General features: G+C 43.2%; 3 protein-coding genes across 4 annotated transcripts; 2 read left to right on the top strand and 1 right to left on the bottom strand.

The window, feature by feature from the left end:
* Positions 1-611: 611 nt before the first annotated feature.
* Positions 612-5,197, bottom strand: atp6ap1la (ATPase H+ transporting accessory protein 1 like a). 2 transcript variants are annotated; one of them, XR_011239568.1, is made up of 9 exons: positions 5,044-5,197; positions 3,932-3,954; positions 3,688-3,755; positions 3,165-3,245; positions 2,600-2,754; positions 2,140-2,190; positions 1,392-1,629; positions 944-1,285; positions 612-750 (listed from the first exon to the last, which is right to left on the bottom strand). XR_011239568.1 is itself a non-coding variant. In XM_020096952.2 (8 exons), exons 1-8 carry the CDS (start codon positions 5,136-5,138, stop codon positions 1,028-1,030), a joined length of 969 nt encoding a protein of 322 aa, XP_019952511.2. In that variant the 5' UTR covers positions 5,139-5,197; the 3' UTR covers positions 833-1,027. The 2 variants fall into 2 exon arrangements, 1 of the variants encoding a protein (XP_019952511.2); XM_020096952.2 differs by lacking the exon at positions 612-750 and having other exon boundaries at positions 833-1,285.
* A 1,012-nt stretch (positions 5,198-6,209) lies between these two features.
* rps23 (ribosomal protein S23) lies at positions 6,210-8,315 on the top strand. The gene is made up of 4 exons (XM_020096954.2): positions 6,210-6,316; positions 7,241-7,400; positions 7,633-7,753; positions 8,127-8,315. Exons 1-4 carry the CDS (start codon positions 6,313-6,315, stop codon positions 8,271-8,273), a joined length of 432 nt encoding a protein of 143 aa, XP_019952513.1. The 5' UTR covers positions 6,210-6,312; the 3' UTR covers positions 8,274-8,315.
* A 1,013-nt stretch (positions 8,316-9,328) lies between these two features.
* asb14a (ankyrin repeat and SOCS box containing 14a) lies at positions 9,329-14,983 on the top strand. Its single transcript, XM_020096951.2, has 13 exons — positions 9,329-9,664; positions 9,980-10,150; positions 10,422-10,474; positions 11,314-11,448; positions 11,747-11,905; positions 12,138-12,386; positions 12,634-12,805; positions 13,180-13,285; positions 13,459-13,638; positions 13,853-13,981; positions 14,070-14,198; positions 14,435-14,588; positions 14,670-14,983. The coding sequence occupies exons 2-13, from the start codon at positions 10,005-10,007 to the stop codon at positions 14,843-14,845; spliced, it is 1,788 nt and encodes a 595-aa protein (XP_019952510.2). The 5' UTR covers positions 9,329-9,664; positions 9,980-10,004; the 3' UTR covers positions 14,846-14,983.
* Positions 14,984-15,896: the final 913 nt, after the last annotated feature.

The raw sequence follows: 15,896 nt of genomic DNA, 5'->3' as shown, positions 1-15,896 counted from the left end.
TTTTCCTTCCATGTTTATTTTGCTATTTTTGACAGTCCCCTTTGCTGTAACGCAGTAGATTGTTGTATGGTTAATAAAGGATTATTTTATTGAATAATAATAATAATGTAACCCTAAAAACCTGATTCCTCTCATTACTAACCGTACAATAAAGTACAATGTGCTCAACTGTTTCTGGCCAGTGTCTGCATTTTCCATTTCTGTGACTATTTTACCTAATTCATGTAGAATTGAGGCCTGTGACACGGTTATTGTATTTTCTTCCCTTAGTTTCCTGCCTCCACCCTCCCAGCACCAACACGTCTTGTAGATTTACCCTTAAGTTTCATTGCTGATCATCTGAAGTCCAGTCCAGAGTTCTGCTCCAGTGAATATGCTGAATGTACTGAGGCAGCAGGCTGACTAAAGAGTGAGAGGAAGGCGACAGTTTTATACAGTTGGCAAAGCGGCGGTGATCACACTGTATGCAAATGTTTTCGTAAAGGGATTAAATTTAATAATTTAGAAAAGGTCAGGACATTTTTAAACAGTGATGTTCTTAAGGTGACAAGGTAAAAGTTGGAATTGCATTGAGACAAAGAGTAATGAAGTCGGGGGGGGTTCCATCTACAGACTCAAATCAATAAAGTAATTCAACCGTCACGTCTTCTCTTTGCCATTATAATACTGTATGTTGAAATGAATGTCTTTGCTTTGTTTCATGAGAGTCTTGCAGACCCTGAGTCTGCAGCTGCCAAATGTTTTTACGCTCTGTAACAAGAAACACAGAAAAACAATGATAAATACAATTGTCAACGGCTATCTAAAGAAAAACAGAGCAAACCAAATGACGCATTTTTTAAATTAATTTATAAGAAAGACAAATACAGCAATTCACCGATAGACAAAACGCTATAAATATATGTTTAAAAAAGAAAATCCTGAGCTGAAAGTTCCATCATACCAGGGTTTAGGTGTCAGATGTCAGCGTCCGTGGTTGTGAAGTGTGTGAGAGAGAGAACCGTCTCTATTTATCTCCCTGGCTTTACTACAGAATATTCTTCTCTGCCAGGTTTTCCACATAGCAGTGTTCAGGCTGCTCAGGGGTTTGTGGGTAGTAGATGTCGGCCTTGTGCTCGTCGTCGTGCTCGATGTGTTTCAGGTGGATGACCATGTGCAGGGCGTAGGCCAGGACCAGCAGCATGATGAGGGAGGTGATGAGGCCCATCAGGATGGCTGGCGTCAGGAAGGTGGCGCAGTCGCTCGCAGGAGAAAACTTACCGGAGGTCACGTTGAAGGCCTGAATCTGAGGAGAGGGAGGAGACATTTTGAGAAGTAATAAATAAGTGATTGTAGTCAGATGGTTCAAAGACATCCTCCCTGGGCTCAAGGTGTGTGTCAGTGACTCGTACCTGGAAGTCGGTGAAGGTGATGGTCCAGCGGCGGGCGTGGTCGGTGCTGGGCAGCAGCAGGGCGCTGTGGCGTTGCAGGCTGCTGACGTGGAGGCAGTGGTAGGAAGAGGAGGCTGGAGCGTACACCTCGCTGGCATTGAACACAGCTTCCTCAGACGTGTTGTAGAGCAGAGAGACGCTGTCCACGGAGAACCACCACTGACCTGACGACTCGTAGAAAGTGTTGGACAGCTGCAGTCTGACACCAGGGGGACGAGAGAAGACCGTGAATCCCAGACTTCACATGTTTGCTCGACTTGGTTCTTCATTTTTCACATATCCAGACATGTCACGTAGACCGTGGACTCAAAGAAACACAACTTGCTTTATGGGGTGTATTTCTGAACGGAAACATTTCTCCACAGGGAAACTTTTGATCACATGATTGTCATTTCTTACCTCCAACAAGGAAATGATGTTTTCAGCTGATTGATGGTTTGTTGGTTTATTTGTGAGCAAAATTACATAAAAACTTCAAAACCAATTTTCACCAGATCTGGACTCAGGAAGAGAACCCATCAAATGTTGTTGTAGTTGTGAATTAAAGAAACATCCTCCCCAGAATCTAATGGGATGTAGGTAGTCAGAGCTTTTCCTTTTTTCTTTTATATTTCTACCATAAGAGCTGGATAATCATGTGTAGGATTGTTCGGCCTTGGTGGAGGTTTGCATTCTAGTTTAAATAGAGCAAACAGGGGGTGTGACTAACCTGATTGAAAGGCCTCTCAAATCCTCCACGTCTCCAAACCTCATGAGCAACCTTCAGAAAACACACACGTTACTGTTACCTTGTGACTTGATGACCCAAGAACATTTCCTCCCTCCTCAGACAAACTGTCTCTGTTTTGATTATTATCATGAGCGTTTGGAGGGATTTTTGGGGCCCAAGGCAAACGGGACCTGGGGGGCCCAATATGGAATCAATGGAGCGCAATTAGGGGGTTTCTGACCATGGTGTTGATTCACTCTCTAGAATTTGAGCAGTCCCTCACAAATGTGTCATTTCTGTAGACTAATGTAATCAGCCACTATCGGGGGGGCTCCTCTCAGTTAGGGGCCCCAGGCAATTACCTGCTTTGCTATTAAAAACTAATCCAAATAACAATCACTGTTGTCTGATGCCGTTGAAGTTAGTGTGCACATCAGACAGACAGGTGGACAGAACATACGTGGCCTTGTCCTGGCGGCAGACAGACTGGCTGGTGTCCACAGGTTTCTGAGGAGAAAACGCTCGCTCCGTCAGGTCCAGCTGCTTCTGCTTCTCGAAGCGGAGAGACAGTCTCCTGGCCTGGAACATGACGCACGGCTCCCCATCCGACAACACCTGCGGGGAGACAGAGGTGCAGTGCAGGAGATTTACACAAATACTGTACAAATATGATGATCATTTAAAGTATGTTTTTCACTCTACTAGTTTGTACATGTGTTTCATACCCTTACATCTGATGCTTTTAGAGCTGAGAAAGTGATCTTGCTAAATAAGATATTTAAAAACCTACCAAGAGGCTGCCTGGTGAATGGATGGTCTCAAAGCTAAAAACTTTATCTTCTTATGACAGTGACGCTAAAAACATGTGATGATCTCACGGATCATGAAATAATTCTGTTCTTTGTCCTTTTGTCGTCACGTGAGAAGATGGATATAAGTTGCATGTCTGCGTGCAGAGACCAGGTCCAGGACTTGACCTGGAACATACACTGTAGGTAAGTCATGTGTAAAGTGAAATACGCCACCTTGAGGGGAGGAAAGGGTACAGCAGCTCCTGGAACCTGAAGTAACTTCCTCTGTGGAGCCTTTGAGGACTGAGGAGGAGGCTGGAGACAGAAAGTTTGTCATTTCATGTGAGAATAAATTCACACCAAGTGAATGAATTCAGAAAGAGGCATTTATACGTATTTACATATCACTCACATGTGTTTAATTGATAAGCATGTTATATTAAACATGTTAAAGAAACTCAACACTGACTGATTCACCCTCTTCATTTTGTTTTCCTCTATATTTATTGTTTATTTGATTATGAAAATAAATATGTGTATCTCCACAGCCTTTGTTACGATATAGGATTTTTCCCTCTCACCCCACGTCAGGCCTTTTGACTCACTTCACTCCTTTCTCTTCTTCCTCCCTTTCATTCTCTTTTCTCAACTTCTCTCTGTCATGATCACAACACTTTCTTATTTTTTAAGTGGGTATAACATTGATTGCTTTGCTGTTCACCACTGAACAAAAAACTTGGTAGAAGATCTAGTTTACCTGCAGCATTTGTCTGATTGTTTGGTCTGTATCCTCCATCCACATCCCTCCATCACTGCGTGTGACCCCTCCATACGCAGAGGAAACAACAGAATTAACTCTGTCACTTAATAAAATGTTTAAATGTCCCTCAAAACATTTGAGACTTGAAGGTACCCCCCTTTAATGGTGGATAGATAGATTTTAAAAAAGACAGACAGATAGATAGATAGATAGATAGATAGATAGGTAGAGAGATACTAACCGTGTATTGGAGCGACAGCAGCTCTGTAAACAAAAAACGACAGGAGAGTCAATAAATAACTGATATTAAAAAATAATGTTCATTGTTACTTCTTTTGCAAAACGAGGTTTATCTCCTCCTGTTTTCTGGGTCAGAGCTCAGGACTGTGGATTGAGGGATCAAATTGATTATATAATCATACAATCAGATTTCACACACACACACACACCGGTCATGAAGGATGGGGTGGCTCTCGGCCAAGAGGAGATTTTGCAGCTTCTCTCTATTTTACCACGAACAGCTGCACACTGTGAAAAACGACACAGCCTGAACATCTGTTTACACGTCCAGCAACATTATCGTCTCATTAAAGTTTAGTCTTAACATCATTTTTAGGCAAGAACTTCGACACTGAACGATTCTGCAAAAACATGCTCATGAAATGTTTCATGTGCAACAGGATGAAAACTCCAGCATGACAGTAAGATGTGCTCGAAATCCAAAACCTTCACATCCACACCTTTATTTTCTGCCTCTTTACAAAGAAAAAACAAAATCTTCCTCATTACCTCTGGACGTTGGCAGTAGAGAGAAATTGCGAGGACACGACACGGAATAATACTTGTTTGTGTCAATCTGCTTGAGTGAACTCTCCTTTTAGCTCTTGGCAGTGACCAGCTCACAGCAGTTCTACAGAGCTTTTCATCCTCATTTAGCTCCCATAGTTTAGTTTGTTGATACACGTAAGCTCCAGTCTCTCTGCTGTGATATAAAACATCCTCACAACAAAGAAGCAGGACAAACCTAGTTCTTTCTTTAATTTGTGAATACTCAATTATCTTAATTTTTGTCTTTTAATTTTCTGCCTATCAACAAATTGTTTCTTGTTGGGCTGACACGTCTTCTCTGCTCCCCAAAGGACCACATCATTTTAAAAAAATCACAGTTTTAAAGAAATTAAAAAGAATAAATTAATGAACTTCCACACAGCGCCTGTGGTCAGTGGGAACAGATCAGTAGTCTTTGAGCTGAACGTGTCAGGAGGCAAAGATTAGAGAGGCAGGAGAGGTCAAAAACAGCAACTCTAATCTTCAGTCTGCTTCACATCTCTGCCTCTGCTCCTCTCCACCTACCTGTCAGCAGGCCGCCGGTGGAGGCAGGTAGACGACTGCAGATGGAGGAGGAGAGAGAAGAGAAGGATGCTGCAGTGTTTCCAAGGAGGAGCCATGGCTGTGGCGACCAGAGTGTGATGCCAGCACACACACACTGTTCCCCCTCTCCTCCTCGTAATCTACTTTAATCAGCCCACTGTCTTTAAGCCCCCTTGTCAGACCCATGAATCATCCAATCAGAGAGAGAGTGACTGGGGCAGGCAGGGCTGACAGCGTCCCGCCCATCGGTTAAAGTAATTTACTGTTCACATATTTTCTCTGTTCAGGTCGGTTCAGTCAAAAAAATAAATCTCAGCAGATTAAAGGTCACAGTAACGATGACACTGACAGAGCGACATTCACCAGATATGTTCTGTCAATTTGATCAACATACACTAACAGAACCACAGAAATGTGAAAGAATTGAAATGTACTCACTGACACTTAATGAAAACACTAAAGCAGTATATTAAAAAGCTTGAATATCCTGAAAGGACCTAATCCCTTTTCCAGACAGGGAACATCACTGACTTAATCTGGTTGTGATCCAGACACACAGGTGATAGAAATTGAGGTGTCAAAGCAGCAACAGGAACACAAGAAGAAATGTATCCATCTATCTATCTATCTATCTATCTACCTATATATATATATATATACGTCCCATTAGCCATAAATACAGTTAGAGTGTAATTAACGCAATTAATCATTTAATTCAGATCTAATAAAAATGTAAGTCAGTAAAATCTTGAGTCAACTTAGAATATGTAGTTTTATTATTTTTGGAGAACTTATATATGTTCTTCTGACTTTTCAATTTCATGCGGCACTGAATGAATGACACTCATTAAACGAAAGTTTCAAAGATTATCAGGGAGACTTTCCAGCACTTTGAGATTCTGGTTGTAATGTTATAGTTATATTATAACTCTGTTTTCATTAAAACTGTTTGTTCTATTATTCAGTAGGATGCAGTTTATGTTTAAACGAAAGTTTGGAATAACCTCTAAAATATTAATTCATATTCTCTGTATATTAAGTAATTTTTTGTCTTAGTGAAAAGGTAAATTTAAAAACAAAATCATCTTTAAAATAATAATTATCTAACAATATATATATTTTTTAAATCAGATAACTGGTGATTTTAGTCAGGCACATTGTGTGGCCACGCCCGGCCGGGGTCCTCAGGCTCGACTTGAGCGCGGTGCACCCTGGGTCCTTCCTTTCGGTCCCAGGCTCGCTTGTGAAAACATGGGTGCGTGTCAAACTTTATCAAAAATGCCGAGTTATTCTGCGTATTTCAAACTTTCTTCGCGTCGGCGCCGTTTGCGAGTTTCTTACGCACAAACCTCGATGTTCGAGTGTCGGTTAAAACCCGCAGATCATTTAAAATCTCCCCGTTAAACATTCGTCTTCCGCCGCAACGTGGAGCGGCCATAACACCTCCCGAGTCCCAGGCGGACAGCTAGCACGGTTAGCTTAGCATCCAGTCCTGTCTCCATCAGTTTTAAACCGCTTCTGTTGAAGTGTTGAGTTTAATCAATGCTTTAATCCGTCGCTGTCTTTTCTCGGACGTCAGATTTTGTGGCTGAGCTTCGTTAGCTTCACGTTAGCGCCTCAGCTAGCGTTCACCTCAGCACGGTTCGCTAAGAGCCGCAGGTTCTGGACGTGAGAGGTTCATTAGAACAGTTCTGTTAAAGAATAGTCTCATCCTCCTCCTCGTCCTCCTCCTCCAGTGGGGGACACGTAGAAAAGGAGCTGGGTTCAGTGGAGCCGCTTCAGCTTCAGGGTTCTGGAGGTTCGATCGTTGGCTCCGTCTCAATCATCTCTCACCACGACACTGACGCCAAACAGCCACTGAGCCTGTTGTCAGTATTTTCTGATCATCACACGAACACTTGATGAGATGTAGTTCTTAAACTGGGCTGTGAAGCCGGAGTCAGTCCAGCCTGGAGGAGAAGAAACTTTAACACGGTGTCACTTTGCAACTATTTGCTTTGTCTCCAGCTCCTCTCTTCGGTTGTGCGCGTTAGTAATTGATATAATCGGGACAGTTTGTCGTCCGGATATCAAAGCTTTTCTAGATCTTTGCCTCCACTGATGAATCAGGAAATGTGAGTCTGCTGTCTCTTGTGTTTTTCTGCATTGATTTAACTGCTGCTTCTCTTTGTTTCCTCAGGAAAGTGTCGTGGTCTGCGTACTGCCAGGAAGCTCCGTAACCACCGCCGTGAGCAGAAATGGCACGATAAACAGTACAAGAAGGCCCATCTGGGCACAGCCCTGAAGGCTAACCCCTTTGGAGGAGCCTCTCACGCCAAAGGCATCGTTCTTGAGAAAGTGTGAGTACCACATGACCTCCTGACCTGTAGACATCTGAAGGTGAAGTTCACTGAGTCTTTGAGAGTCTTGTGTTTCTGGTCTTAGGACTGTGGTGCTTTTTATCTCACTGTTGGCCTTAGTTTCTCTTCTGTAACTGATCCGAGGCTGACATCAGTCATTGAATCAGAGGTTATTGAGAGGACGGTTGTGTACTTCGAGTTAGTTGACGAGTGTTTTGTGTTTTCTCTGCAGAGGAGTGGAGGCTAAGCAGCCCAACTCTGCCATCAGGAAATGTGTGAGGGTGCAGCTCATCAAGAACGGCAAGAAGATCACCGCCTTCGTCCCCAATGATGGTTGCCTCAACTACATTGAGGTAAACGCCATGGATGTGAAAATCCATTAGCAGGAAAATTAAGCTAAAATAAAGTAAAACTAATGGATGCAACTTCTATTTAGTAGCAAACGTTTAATTGAAATCTAACAGCGAGCAGCCTGGTGTCTGAATATCTGGGTCTCGAAGCTTCAGCATATTTATTTTGTATTTTTTCCAGAATCTTCACGTACACACGTAGACTTGTGACTGAAAACACCCCAATAGCTGTCTTAATGTGACATTATGTCTAATTGGTCCTTTACTCTGGAATCCCTCAGGGTTGTTTGACATTGTCCCTCAGTCCTGTCTCTTCGCTTCCTCTAACCACCTGTCTCTTCTAACCTCGGCCTCTTTGTCTCTACCTCTCCCGCAGGAGAACGATGAAGTTCTGGTGGCAGGATTTGGACGTAAAGGTCACGCTGTGGGTGATATTCCCGGAGTCCGTTTCAAGGTGGTCAAGGTTGCCAATGTGTCCCTGCTGGCTCTCTACAAAGGCAAGAAGGAGAGACCCAGGTCATAAACAGTTGATGGAGAAAATAAAATAAACACATTTTCAATTACAGTCTGGTTTCATTGCATTTGTTACATGAGTGTATTTTTCCTTCTTTAAGGTCATTCAGGACTTTTTCCAATAACATGAAATTTATTTTGCTGTTAAACATGGATTCCTTTTAGTCCTTTGATTATTTTTAATAAACTAATTTAACATAATTTAAAAAGCACTTTAATCCAAAAGGATTTATCCTTATGTGTCTTGTACTGGGACACTTCAACATGTGGACACGAGAAGCTCGTTATCAAACCTCCAACTCAAACAATTTGGGGTTTGGTAGAAAAGAGACTCAGGCCTCAAACATGCTTTGTGTGAAACTCTGGTTAAAAACTTGTCCGGTGCTTCGGGTGCACAAGAACTGAAAGTTTGAAGAAAGGTGCTATGCTCCATTAGGCTGCAGGAGTCACAGCAGCCAGATAGTTTGAGACAACTGAGAGATCCCACGATAACAAACACACAACTTACTCTTTATATTCTGGTTAGTCTGTTTTCTGTCCCTCCGAGTGGTCGGCCTCACTTTGTCTTAGGGTAGAACGACAGTGGGATCTTTTCCAGGGCCCGAGGTCATCTTTACTGAGTCACTATTAATTTAAATAAATGCAGATTTGTTAAAACAATTTGTTAATTTTCAAGACGGTTGTCATTATCACAACAAAGACAATCTTTGTGTCAATCAAATGTAGACATTGTTCCTGATCGTGAATGATCTGTTAATACTGAATACAGAAAACACGTGTGCATTTCCTGCAGCACGGAAGTACAATTTGTTGCTCTGTGTGTAAATACTGACGCTGCCATGTGTAGTCACCTGTTAATACTGTATTTAAAGATCATGAACTACACAAACAGTACCTTTAAAAACTTGGTGGACCAAAGTGCTCCACAAAGCATTAGGTGCAACACGCAATAAAAGTCACACTCACTGTCTGTTGATCAGTTCACTGCATAAACTTAGCTGCAGGGTAAATATAGCAACATGTGTCCTCTCCCCTGTTACACCCCCCCACCCAACACACACACACACTCACACACATACTCACACAAACACAGCTTGAGTCCTGCAGCCAAACAGCTAAAACAGAAGACGTCTGAGGCTCAAATGAACCTGCACCTTCTTCTCTGCAGGATCATAAATACTATTAAATATTTTCTAAGACAGAGGAGCTAGGTTAGTGGGGAAATCAGACCAACCCTGTGAGGAACATGGATTTATTGATGTAACCCACAAAGACGAACAGCTCTGGTTTCAGTCAGAGGAAACCTTCCATCTCCAGCAACAACAACCGATCCTCTTTTAATCTGCTGCGACTCCACAACTGAGCACAAGGAACCAAAACGACTCAACTGAAAACCACAAGGTAAAAAACAAACAAACACGTACGTCTGTCTGCACAAAATGAGATGAACTGTCTGCCAGTTGTTTTTAGTGTTTGTAAATTGTAGTTGTGTGTTGAGCATATTATTTCAATCCTATCTTCCTTCTTACTAATGTTCTTCTGCCTGAATGAGAAACCTCAGGAGTCACAGCAGCAGACTGAAGCACATGATTTAAAAACTTGACCTTTCCTGTTCAGGTGTCCACATACTTTTGGCTACGTAATGTCCACAATGCACAGTTTGGAGAAATTAAAAAAAAAAAAAATACAGCTTCTTCCCTTCTCCGTGTTGAACAGGGTCAGAACCCTTCATGTGGACAACATGGAGTTTCCGCGACTCAGGTTGGAGGAGGAGGATGAGGATGATGAAGAAGACGCTGCGACTCAGTACATGATAGAACAGAGTCTGATGGAGAGCAACAAACAGAAGGAACCCGACAGAGATCTAACAACACGAGGCGACAGGAGGTCAGTGGATCAGAGCACAGAATAAATGATCAACGCTCTGCTCAGTTAATAAATTAATTTATTTGACTGTTGTTTATGTTTCACAGCTTCATTTTATTTTTGCCTGTTTGTTTTCCTATAATTAAAGATATAAAATAAGTTATAATCCGTTTTAACAACTGATCGGTTGTAAAGAATAACATTAATGTTGGGAGGTCAAAAGTAAATATATTATTTCACTATTTTCATGTTTAATTTGTGTTTTTATGTTGTTTGATTCTTCCCCTCACAGCTCTGGATGTGACTCTGCAGAAAGCAGCTCGGTCTTCTCTGCTATAAGACGAGGTGAGGCAGGAGAACACTTCTGTTGTGATTTACTATTAAAGAAAGGATTCAACCTTCATCTGTCTGTCAGGCCTTAAATGTAAGTGCAGGTGAACTGCGATGACGAAGCCATCAGTCGTGTGGTTTATTAAAAAGTGAATTAGAAGTGGATGCGTCTTGCTACAGTGCTGCGGCCCACCGATCAGCAGTGTAGTGCACTGGAAGTATCGGAAACAGTAAACCACAAATCAACAGGTGAACTCCCACTGCACCAGCTGCTGCTGAGACTCGGGACCAACAACAGCTGCAGCTCTAAAAACAATAAAAAGGCAGATTAACACTATTTTTAACACTCATTGTTCATTGATGACTCTTAATATTCAGTTTACACAAGTTCTGTGTTAGTTATTTTTTCAGAGGCTACATGAGTCAGGAAAGAAAAGTTCTGAATTTGTCACCACCCCGGGGACAACTTTCCCTATTTGTCCCACATGATCGTAACAAATCTAAAAATATCATGTTCCTTTTATTAAAGATTAATCTGTGGATTCTTTTCTTATGTAAATGTCCCATGATATTCTCATGAGGACGCAACTTTCTTCTTCCATCTGATATTCAAAGTATAATGATATAAAACACACAATAACAACAAATCACATGAATATTTGGCCTTTTCTTCATCAATTGTTTCTACTTAAATACATTTCTTTCTATAATCTTCCTTAAATCTGTCTTCCCACTTGGTCAAATTAACACTGAGAGACTAAAGTTCTGTGAAAACTAGAAGCCGTCAGTGCAGTTAAACATCTGAATATCTGAGTATCTTGATATGACTGTGAACACGTCTGTTCATTGTCCAGGTGACGAGAAGCTGTTGAAGGATCTGAGTGTTAAACAGAAGGATCAGTTTTTCCAGACAGACGGCAGAGGCTGGATTCCTCTTCATGAAGCAGCAGCTCAGAGCAACCAAACCATCCTGGAGCTCACGTTCAAAGGTTTGAATCTGCTCCACCCTGCAGGAGTAGGCCTCCGTCCAACACAGCAATCTCAGTCCGTATGGAAGATCACTCAAATCTAATCAGTTCATTTTTGAGTCCAAGTGAAAACTCAGAAAAAGTTCCCTGAAGGAAAAGTTGAAATATCATGTTCGAGAGGCCACTGTGACCTTTGACCTACCAAACCAAATTGTAATCAGTTCATCCTTGAATGTTTGCAGCAAGTTGAAAGAAACAAGAATGGGAACATAACGTCTGACACGATGGATGAAACAGATCAATGTACCTGTGTCTCCAGCTTCAGGTCCAGAGTCTTTGGAGAGTCGGACTCTTCGTGGTCAGACTCCTCTCTTCCTGGCCGTAGAACAAGGTCTGATAGAAAACGTCTCCTTCCTCCTCAAACATGGATCCCAGCCGGACAGTCAGGACCTGGAGGAGGACTCACCGCTGTTTGTTGGTACGATCACCTCCTCAAAACCTGAGCTTGTGTTCAACGAGGCGGTTTCCTAAAGTTTCATATTTCCAGATTTTCCTGCTTCACAAACCGTTTTAACAAAACCTTAATTTATTGCCATTGATGTATTTGTAGCATTCTAAGCAAACAAACAGCAGAGTAGCTCAAAAAGTACAAATCTACATGTCCCATATATTCACATGTGAAGTGTCATATATCATGTCTCCCTCTGCAGCCATTCGCTCAGACCGTCCAGACCTGGTGAAGCTGCTGCTGCTGCAGCAGGGCTCCGTGGTGAACCAGGAGGGCTGCCACGGACGCCGACCCCTCCACGAGGCCTCACGTCTGGGCAAAGCAGCGCTCGTGACCCTGCTGCTGGACGCCGGAGCCCAGCCTGACCCTCATAGCCACTACAGCCTCACGCCACTGGCACTGGCGGCCCAGAATGGACACCTGGAGGTGGTGCAGATGCTGCTGAAGAAAGGTGAGAGAGCAGAGTTTGGACCGTTAATAAAAGGTTGGAGAGAGAGTCTACGTCAGGGGCTGTATGGAAGTATTAGTGTACGTGTATGATTTAAACCCATCACTGTCAGACCGTCTAGTTGCTGTGATCAACACACAGAACATGTTGTGATGTTCTGTGTGTGTCACGTGTTGTAAAGTGCAGTGTGTGTGTGTGTGTGTGTGTGTGTGTGTGTGTGTGTGTGTGTGTGTGTGTGTGTGTCCTGCAGGTGCAGACGTCCTGTCCCAGGCGCAGGATGAAGCGTCCGTCCTCTACGAGGCGTCTTCAGCTGGAGATCCAGCTGTCATCAGTCTGCTGCTGGAATACGGCGCCGACGCCAACGTCGCCAAACTCACGGGACACATGCCGATCCACCGTGTGGCACACAGAGGACACCTGCAGTAAATGTTAAATCATTATATTCTTATAAAGATTTATTATGTTTCACACGAGGGAACCACTTAAGAATAATAACAATAACAAAATAAATGATTTGATTTTAAACAAATTAAAACATTCTAATTAAAAGTAGCTCATCAGATGAAATTAATCAGATGAAGTACAGAGACTTACCATCACTCCACCGGCCTTTGACCAGTTGCATTATGGGAGATGTAGGATCCAGTGTTTTGTATTTGATTGACATTATTTGAATGAATGCAGGAACAGGTTTTTTAAATTTTATTTTCAATGTTAATATGTTGTTAAGTGTGTGTGTGTGTGTGTGTGTGTGTGTGTGTGTGTGTGTGTGTGTGTGTGTGTGTTTTCTCTTAAGAGCTTTAAAGATTCTTATTCCGGTGACGTCAGTGTCAAAGGTGAACGACAGCGGAATGAGTCCTCTACACGCGGCGGCTGCAGGAGGACACTCACACTGCATCAAGGTGTGTGTGTGTGTGTGTGTGTGTGTGTGTGTGTGTGTGTGTGTGTGTGTGTGTGTGTGTGTGTGTGTGTGTGTGTGTGTGTGTGTGTGTGTGTGTGTGTGTTCGTGTTCACTATCATGATCAGTGTGATGTGACAAACTTCAAGCAATCACAACTCTCCCAACTCCCATCAGGCCTTGCTGGATGCAGGTTATGACCCCAACGACATGCTGCATCCCAGTGTTCGCCGTAGCTATGACGACGAGGGGAAGTCAGCTCTCTTCTTTGCCGTCTGCAACAACGACGTGGCGTCGGCCAGACTGTTGCTGGAGGCCGGAGCCATGACCAACCAGGACCCAGTCAAATGTCTGCAGGTGTGTGTGTGTGTGTGTGTGTGTGTGTGTGTGTGTGTGTAAACGAGTACAAACTCCACTTATTCCCTTGTTTTGTGAGTCAGGTGAGAAGATCAAAACGAACATGTAGTTGTTGTGCACAGAGGTGGTTTGTGATGTTGTTAGTTTAGGATTAGTTAATCTTAGTTTAGGATGTCTGTCGTTCTGTCTCTGATCCGCTGACCGTGTCCTTCAGGTCGCTCTGCGTTTGGGCAACTACACGTTGATCAACCTGTTGCTGAGGTTCGGCGCCAACGTCAACTATTACTGCAGGATAAACACGACCCACTTCCCCTCGGCTCTGCAGTACGCTCTGAAGGACGAGGTGCTGAGGACAGTTATCATGGAGACATGTCTCCTGATTCAGATGTGGTAATACATCTAACCGGGCCTGTTTTGTCTGCGTGCGTTAGGTGCTTCTCAGGATGCTGTGTAACTACGGTTATGACGTGGAGCGCTGCTTCGACTGTCCCTATGGCAACGGCTCCCACATCCCGGAAGATTACGAGGGGTGGAGCAACACGGTGATCAAAGACACCATGGTAAGGAGCTGATCCAGGGGGAGGTCCCACTGTGGGAGGTGAATAAGAGACAGGAGCTAAAACCAAGTGTTTGAGACAGAGGCTGAACTGAGGAGCTGCAGCGATGGGACATCGTGAAGAAAGCGTTTAAACCTTTTCGAGAAATAACACGAGTTCAAACGATCAACCTGAATATGAGCAGTTATAAAATGCCTCAGGTGTCCATCAGTGCAGCACCTGTCTGTCTGTCTGTGCAGTTCTGTGAGGTGATTACCGTGTACTGGCTGAGGGACCTCTCCGGTCAGATTGTTGCCGTGCTGCTGGACTACGTGGATCATGTGACCCTGTGCTCCAAGCTGAAGGCGGCTGTGATGGAGCAGCCGCAGTGGCCCGACATCTGCAAACTGCAAGGTGAATTAAATCAAACGTTATTGATCTCTGCCCCAAGGACCGGTAAAACTTTTCCCCCCCCCCACGTTTCCTCCTCCTCAGAAAACGCTCGCAGTCTGCAGCATCTCTGTCGGCTGCGGATCCGTCGTTGCCTCGGTCGCCTTCGCCTGCGATCTCCTGTCTTCATGAGCTTCCTGCCGTTGCCAGAGCGACTAAAGGACTACATCCTGTACCGGGAGCACGACCTGCGCGGTTGCCAGGGCAACACACCAGGGTGATGCAGGAGAGAGGAAGTTGTTAAGAGCTTCACCAAAACCCAACAGCTCCTTCAAATTAAATCACGCCGCGCCAAATTACACAACGCATGAATATCAGATTCTTTTAAAGTATGAGATCCATGAATTATTCTGAATATGTAAAAAAAAGAAAAATCAACCTGTCACATTGTGTTTGTGTCAAAGACGGATATTTCTTCTTCAGATCTGTGTTTATATGAATTACCAACATTATATATCATGTATATATAAAAATTTGACAAAAATGAGCTTTGTGTCATTGGACAATGGTGTCGTCAGTGTGAGCAGATGCTCTGCTGTGAGAGCAGATATTTCATGTGAGTTACTTTTTATTGATCCAGGAACCAGAGAATGGATTTTCTAAAAGGTCACCAATAATTTATGTCAATTGATTAATTGACTATTTGTTGCAGCTCTGCCTGGGATGAGCTTCTATTTGTGTTTTTGACTTTCACAGACGTGTCAGTGCCTTCAGGTAAGATACAGTTTAAGATTCTTATGTAAAAGACGAAGAGGTCTATGACATCAGTTCCCTCCTTTGTGAAAAGAAGTTAGTTTTCAATAATCATTATTAATAAGTAATAATTAAAGTGAATGAGAAGAGCCGAGTGTTTCACATGAACCTTTCAAACCCCTCTCATATCGCAGGTCTTCACCTGCTCAGATCAGTCAGTAAACACAACACAAGCCCAAAAGCTTCTGGAAAGATTTAATCTCACTTACTTCCACTGTTCTAACAAACAGGACAATGTCAGATGCAGAAAATGCTGCTAAATAACTCTGATCAGTCATTGAGGCTAATATCCATGAATAAATATCACGATCTGAGAGGACACGCGGACCGTCACTGCGTTAGACTCTGTGAGGACTGTAACAAGACCGTTTTGACGCTGTGATGAAAAATGACTCAAACAGGAGGACGTAAACGTGCATGCAGTTCTTTACCAACTCCTTAAATGTGAAGTGAAACAAACCAAAGACTAAAGATGGCGTCTACATCTGCTCTAACACACACGCACACACTCACACTTTC

This window comes from Paralichthys olivaceus, chromosome 2, assembly GCF_024713975.1.
Source record: "Paralichthys olivaceus isolate ysfri-2021 chromosome 2, ASM2471397v2, whole genome shotgun sequence".
NCBI classification, from domain to species: Eukaryota; Metazoa; Chordata; class Actinopteri; order Pleuronectiformes; family Paralichthyidae; genus Paralichthys; species Paralichthys olivaceus.
This window is presented reverse-complemented; position numbering and strand designations above follow the sequence as displayed.